General features: G+C 35.6%; 1 protein-coding gene across 1 annotated transcript in view; it reads left to right on the top strand.

The window, feature by feature from the left end:
* The window catches only part of LOC108969759 (sodium-dependent phosphate transporter 1-B), a 16,536-nt gene extending 9,278 nt beyond the window's left edge, over positions 1-7,258 (top strand). The window contains exons 2-8 of the mRNA XM_018934672.1: positions 1,966-2,018; positions 2,106-3,414; positions 4,005-4,430; positions 4,495-4,665; positions 4,732-5,680; positions 5,750-5,935; positions 6,607-7,258. Coding sequence (XP_018790217.1) covers positions 3,222-3,414; positions 4,005-4,430; positions 4,495-4,665; positions 4,732-5,680; positions 5,750-5,935; positions 6,607-7,075 — 2,394 coding nt within the window. The 5' untranslated portion in view covers positions 1,966-2,018; positions 2,106-3,221 and the 3' untranslated portion in view covers positions 7,076-7,258. The remainder of the gene's footprint in view (positions 1-1,965; positions 2,019-2,105; positions 3,415-4,004; positions 4,431-4,494; positions 4,666-4,731; positions 5,681-5,749; positions 5,936-6,606) is intronic.
* Positions 7,259-7,865: the final 607 nt, after the last annotated feature.

Here is a 7,865-nt window from a genome sequence, read left to right on the forward strand (position 1 = left end):
ATATTATATTTGATCGAAATATTTAAAATTGACAGTAAACTTCTCATATGAATCGTATATATATATTTTTGGTCCGAAAATTCTAACTCAATTTACCCTCATATTTTTCCTGCTGGGTCTATGCTCTATGTGACAATAATTTTCCGCTAATAAGAGATTGCAGATTACCATAATGGCATTCAAATTTAATGTAAAGTAAAATGAAAAGTTGGAAAACTTAACGAAAGGTGTGTGTTTGAGAGAAAAACACATTAGAAGCATTAGAAATATTTAGTTGGAACTGGTTTGAAGCTCGACAAACTGGAAGTATCTGCTGGTTACTTGAAAAGGTGTGTGCTTTCAGTTGTACATCTACATATCTAGATAGTTTTGGGAAAAGCATTTTGTACGATTTGCATGCGAATTCGGCTGATGTTTATCTGACAGTTAACAAAAGCGTTAAATTGCTCGATATCCGGTGTTTCCACTGTTGTAATAATGCGGGCAAGAGATTATTGTAAATGTTATCAAATTTGTATTATTGTTATTGCTAATTGTCGGCAATTAAAAATCGAATAAATTGTAGGGGTTTTAATATTACAATAAACCACTTTTGTTTAGCATTTCCTACAATGTTGTTTCATAAAAATGCCATTTTAAATTATTTAATTGTTTCGGATTGTTTGTATTTTGAGCCTGAATTTTAAACACTTTTTCCACAGTCACAATAATTTCCCTTTCATATGATTTTAAAACGTTTAATGTTGCGTTTTTCTATTATAAATAAACTCGTACACGGCCAACTATGCTTTCCCATTACCCACAGAACGTTTTATTTTMTGGGTTGATATCTTAATTGTTGCCMATTTGTACTTCTCCTATTGCAGTCAAGTTGATCATTTAATTGTGTGCTATAGCGCAAAGCGTATAGTCGKGTCAAATTTCTCTTTTCGTCTCTACTTAACACAACTTAATCCTTGATCCTTGCAGTGACGTTTATAAATAGTTGCGAAACTTTGACAAGGATAATGAATTTTTGGTGTTGGTATTGGTAATGATGTTACTGAGTGTATCCTGAATGATTTTGCTGGCTACAAGGGAAGTAATAAATAATAAAATAGAATTTTGTAAAGGAAGCCATGTTTGGACATATACATGTACTAAAACAAAATGTGTGTCAACTGATCAAATTTGACTCGGACTGGTCCATTTTAACTGCGAATCGGTAAAAAAATTTCATAGACTGATACAATCCTTTTGGTATTTTTGCGAAGTTTAAATTTTATATGTCATTTAGTTGTTAAGCAACTGCTCGTGTATACCAGAAAAGTTTGTGTGGCGATTTCAATGGAATCACGTTTACGGAATCGTTGAAGTTCTTGAAAAAGTATCCCGTCTACTTTATCACGAATATAAGTATTTGAGTGACACATGCATGCAGGTAAGTTCGTGAAGTAATTGAAAACGTTCTTCATGGGAGTAGTCCATCCGACTACTGAAGATAACARCAAAAAGTTAAAGAAACAGTGMTTGAAAATAATCGTTTTTGAGCACTCATTTATTGCTTATATACATGCTTCTATATCTGGGTGAAATTTCACTGCAGTTATGGGTTTTATGTACATATTTACGAGTATATTAGCACATTTTTTTTTAGCCTGGGTCAAATTTGATCAGATGCTGAAGTCGGTAAGCGTTACATCGTATACTCTCTCTCTCACTCATTAAAATGAAAAATATTAGAATTTTATTTTAGTGAGAGAGAGAGAGAGAATATAATTTACTAAGCAACCTTTTCGGGGTTTGGTTAGTGCCGTTTAGGTTCCGCGAATGACACTAAACAACAATTTACCAGTACTTTAGAAATATGTTGGGTACAAATATTGTAGAATGGTGTTTATATAAAAGAAAAAACTTGAAAATATTTATATTTATAAACTGACATCACTTAAAAAATGTTTCAAACTTTATTTTACATTTTTTCAGACATGTTACTGTTCTTTCTGACGGATCAACTATTATGCTGTCCTAAACACCAGGTATAAAAAGCAAGCATTAAAAAAAGATAACAATTTTCTTAATTTTTTCTGCTCTCTTAACTATTTTTTTTTTAATTCTTTTTGCAGACAACAAAGACAAGCATTGCAAAAATAGCAGCAGCAACAACAAAAACAACAACTAATGCACTCTCTATAACTTTATAACAAGAGATTTTCGTTTTCGCGCAATTTTAAGAAAAGCAACAACAACAGCCAGGCGTGACTACAGCAAAGTTGACGCAAATATTTCTTAAAATCACCGAAAAATAAACGAAACGGAGAACAGCGTACCAGCAAGCCAGAAATTAAATTGAAAACAAATTACGCTTAAAGCGACAAACAACATAAAACTCTTTTGAAAAAAGATAACGATACGATAAACTACAAAGAATTTAAATAAATCTTGTCTCACACACAATTACACAAACCGAATTTGTTAAAGAGTGGGGAAGTGTGTTAACTAACTACTTTTTATTTCCGCTTTAAGTACATGTAATTTCAAATTATTGTGTGTGGCATTGTTTGCTCTTAGGCGCAGTTAGTTTGGTTAAAACTAGCTGCCTTAGTAAAAGATCATTTAAGCTTAGTTTAAGTACAAGCGCTGCCCGGCGTCGCTTTGAATTTCACTAAAATTTCATATTTTCGTAATGAAAATTGCAAACATGAAATTTAAGCGCAAATATGGCTGTTTAAATATTTGAAAAATAATATTAGTGTATTTTTCGAATATTTTATTTCATAGTATTCTATAAGTTTTCAAACATTACAAGCAAATCCCCTGTCTAACTAAGTCTATATCTGTCTGTTTGTGTCTTTTGTAAAACCCCCYTACCCACCTACTGGTTAGATTAACAATACATTTACACTTACACACACATACAAACAAAAATCAACTCATAACATTTAATGATATTGAAGCTTTTTAGCTAAATACTGAATACTTTTGTAATTAAATAGCTAGGATTGTGGTATTTGATTCAAGCAGACGCTTAACAATTTTCAGATTTTTTTTCCAATTTTCTACGGCTCCTCTTACCGTGTGTATGCTTAATTTTTTATTGGAAAATTTCTAACATACATTTAATATACACGCTAATAATTGTGAAAACGCTAAATCAAATGATATTATAATCAAATAACAAATAAAACAATAACAACTACATAAATAGTCAAATTAATTGCACTGAAAAAAAAACTTGCAACATGGATGCACTATCGCCCGATTTGTTATGGATGGTCGTGCTCGGCTTTCTGATCGCTTTTGTGTTGGCATTCGGCATTGGCGCTAACGATGTGGCAAATTCGTTTGGTACGAGCGTTGGTTCGGGTGTGCTCACTATAAGACAAGCTTGCGTACTGGCGACAATATGTGAAATTTCTGGAGCAGTTTTGATTGGTGAGTGCATTTATTATTAATATTGGTGTTTGAGTTAAAAATATTYAGTAAAAAACCCGTTAACTTCGATTTACCTTCACGTTTCGGTTGTATGTTATAGTGGTCCGATCTGAACGATTTATTCATAGCCTTGAATAATAATCTGTGCTAAATTTCGTAACGTTACCTTGTGAAAGAAAAAAGTTTTTATACAAGAACTTGTTCCCGATCTTTCAGTTTGTATGGTTTTTATATGCTATAGTGGTCCGATCTGAACTTTGGAGTTTACAGCGCTGTCTTCGTGGCTAACTAACGAATATTTCGAGAAGATACCTCGTCAAATAAAAAAGTTTCCCATACAAAGTCTTGTTTCCGATCGTTCCGTTTGTATGATATATATATATATATATATATATGTTATAGTTGTCCGATATCGGCAATTCCAACAAATGAACAGCTTCTTGGCAAGAAAAGGACGTGTTCAAAATATCCTGTCGTTATTACCAAAACTGAGGGACTTCTTCGCGTATATATCGACTGACAGATGACAGATCATTTATATATCTTATATTTTCCTTCAGGTTACAAAATTAACAATATCATATTTACAGGTTACAAGGTTTCGGACACTATGCGTAAAGGTATTTTGGAAGTTGGTCTCTACGAAGGCGCCGAAGAGGAATTAATGTTGGGCTGTGTCGCTGCGCTGGCAAGCAGCGCTATTTGGTTGCTGGTCGCCACATTCCTGAAGCTACCCATTTCGGGTACACACAGTATTGTCGGTTCAACAATCGGTTTTTCGTTGGTKGCGCGCGGTACACAAGGCCTTAAATGGTCCACATTGGCCACGATAGTGGGTTCATGGTTCATATCGCCGGTGATGAGCGGCTTGGTCAGTATTTTACTCTTTTTGGCAATCCGAAAATTTATTTTGCGCGCCGGCGATCCACTAAAGGCGGGATTTCGTTCATTGCCGATCTTTTATGGTGTCACCTTTTTCATCAATGTTATTAGTGTGGTGTTGGATGGACCGAAGTGTAAGTGTTAATTGGCAATGTAAACCTAACAAGAGTTTATGTTTTTGTTAAATTTATTTCCCAGTACTTTACATGGATAACATTCCCACTGGGGTTGCTATAGGTACGAGCGTTGCGCTCAGCTTATTGGTGGCACTACTTACTCAACTTATTGTTGTACCAATACAAAAACGTAAAATCGCTAAACAATTACGCGCTCAAAACCCTGTCAAATTCAATTTTGAGGACTCTGTTGGTGAGTAGAAGTTACGCTAAAGCTTTAAGAACAACAAAAAATTATAATCATACATTTACATTGCAGAATCCTCACCGTCCGGTAGTCCTAAGAAAAATCGTCGTCCATTATCACTCGTTAGCGATGGCAAACAATTGCCAGCAATTGCCGAAATCACCGAACTCGTCTCATTGACCGATAATTCACCGAAAACATTTAAGTTAGCACCTTATGGGCTTAATAAAAATGGTCATGTGACCACATCCAACAACGGTTATACTGCAGACGCTTACAAGATAAATCCGGAAATTATAAAGAAAGCCGAAGACTTGCTGGGCAAAGCCAGCTTGGATAATACGGATTTGACCATTACTAGTTTGAATTTCATTGACGAGCAGTATCAGAATGGCAATGGCTTGCTGCAGAATGGCAATCGGAATAGCAATACAAACGGTATAGTATTGAATGGTGCTGGGAAAGCCAGTCAGCTGCAGGATTATTTTAAGCCGGGCGTCAAATCACCTTTGTTGGATATGAAGAGCTTTGAACATTCCAATGAGCTTCCAGCACATCAGCAACAACTGCTCGAAAGCAACCAATCACCCGGCTGTGTTGCAAATAATATAATTACACAAACTGCCATGGACACAAGTACCACCAACATTGCTACAACCACACTCGCTGCACCCGCTGTTGCGCCAAACGGTGATGGACATTCACAAATTTCRGATGTGATAGTTACTCAAGCTACAACAACTACGTTGGAGCCCATGACAACATCCACAACTGCCAAAAAGGATTTGAAAGTGGTTGAAAGCGGTAGCAGTTTGGAAATGATGATAACATCTACTTTATCGCCGAATTCCAGCAAGATACCGTTGATCGAGAGCAAAGAGTTGATACAAGACTTCAAGCAGAAGGGCGATGCACCAGCGCACAATGACGAGGAGTCGGAGGAGGTGTCAATGCTATTTTCATTTTTACAAATTTTAACTGCGACTTTTGGCAGTTTCGCACACGGTGGTAATGATGTGAGGTGAGTAGCTGAAGTTTGAAGCTGTCATACAAACAAAAGCTACGTAACAACAATTATTCTACTTTCTAGTAATGCCATTGGGCCACTAATCGCGTTGTACATGATTTATAGAGAGGGTTCTGTGATGCAAAAGGCCGAAAGTCCCATTTATATTCTGATCTATGGAGGTATTGGTATCTCAGTGGGTCTATGGCTGTGGGGACGACGGGTCATCGAGACAATCGGCAATGATTTAACGAAAATTACATCCTCCACGTAAGTGTTAATATTTTTAAGAAAATGTTAGAAAAGAGTGGGAGTAAATACCAGAATTAGAAATTATATTTATAATCTGAACAGCTGAGAAAGTCGTAGACTTTGTATGTATGTATAATGATCACTGTGACCAGCTGTCTGTGCCTCTGTCTGTATGTATATATGCGAACTAGTCCTTCAGTTTTAGAGATATCGCTTTGAATTTTTGCACATATTCTTTTTTCAACAAACAGTTTAATACAACTATAGCATATAGCTGGTATACAAACTGAATGATCGGAATCAAGTATGAAAACTTTTTTATTCGACGAGTWATCTTCACGGAATTTGGCACAGGTTGTTTTTCAAGGCGACGGCGCGATCTCCGAATAAGTTGTTCAGATCAGACTACTATAGTATATCGCTGTCATAGCTACTGAATAATCAAACTGAATTCCTTGTATTTTATTCGACGAGTTATCTTCACGGAATTTGGCACACGTTGTTTTTCAAGGCGACGGCGCGATCTCCGAATAAGTTGTTCAGATAGACTACTATAGTATATCGCTGTCATAGCTACTGAATAATCAAACTAAATTCCTTGTATTGCGCTTTTTTTTTGTGTGCAGGTTTTGTTTTTTAAAATTTTGAGGTTAGCTAAGTTTTGATGATGATTTTGCCTCCTTTTTCAGGGGCTTCACTATCGAGGTCGGTGCGGCGATCACGGTGCTATTGGCGAGCAAAATCGGTTTACCCATCTCAACGACACATTGCAAAGTGGGTTCTGTGGTTTTTGTGGGACATGTCAGTGGCAAGGGACATAAACCAGCGAAAGCTGGATTCTCAAAGGAGGCTTCAGTGGAAGGCGCTGTCATTACATCATCCACTGCTACCACGCCAACAACAACGAATGCGAATGAAATATGCGCTAAAATGACGGTGTCCTCATCAACGAGTACGAACGCCATAGCCAATAGCGCCGATGGTGTGCAGGCTGTGACTACTGGTGGTGATGCTGTTGCTGCTGCGGGCGTTGCTGTCGGTGCTGTCGATTGGCATTTGTTCAGAAACATTGCCTACGCTTGGATTGTGACCGTGCCGGTTACGGCGCTGCTCTCAGCTGGCATAATGTTTCTGATGTGCAGCATTGTTTTGGCCTAAGCCAAGTGGCATGGCGTTTAATTACGAAATAAATATATATTAAAAAGAAGAAGAAGCAGAGAACCATGTTACAATTATTAAGTATTCATCAAGCTTATCTACAAATGTACACAGTAATGATATTGTACTTATTATGATAATGTAATTTATTGTTATTATTAAAAAAAAGCGATTAAAACAAAATATGGTATAATTAAATTAAAAAGTATTAAAACAAAATTTGGCAGCGAATATGAAAGAATTCGAAACATGTTTAGGAAAAGGGATGCATTGCATTTTAAATGTTTGAATATTTGTGAATTGAGTTCTAATGTAAGTGCCAGTTTGTCTGCCAGCCATTCCATATAAACAGATAAACAAATTAAACATTATTAACAAACTAAATTGCATATTAAACGAAAAATGGAAAAAGGTAATATTTACAGTGGGAGCTACTAAGTACATATAATTAATTAAAGTATGAACTAAGTATTTCGTGCGTTGATTGTTTGATTTTATCGTCGTTTAGTCATGACCGTATGATATTGGAAGAAAATAAAATGTTTTTAAATGTCGTTTAAACAACAAAATTAACAAAAAAAGGTAAAAAAGATATTAATAAAAAGTTCACAGTGGCAACCGGTTGATTTTAGCAGTCTAATAAAATAAACCATTGAAAAGCAATCGATCTTTTTATTTTCATTTTTTACGGCAAATCGAACAAAAGTTAAGCAAATAGCAACACAATTAAAAAAATAAATATATATAACTATGTATTTGTATTACAAAAATATATTGCAGGTTTTTATGC

This window comes from Bactrocera latifrons, unplaced genomic scaffold (assembly GCF_001853355.1).
Source record: "Bactrocera latifrons isolate USDA-ARS-PBARC rearing strain unplaced genomic scaffold, ASM185335v1 scaffold_264, whole genome shotgun sequence".
In the NCBI taxonomy this organism is placed as follows: Eukaryota; Metazoa; Arthropoda; class Insecta; order Diptera; family Tephritidae; genus Bactrocera; species Bactrocera latifrons.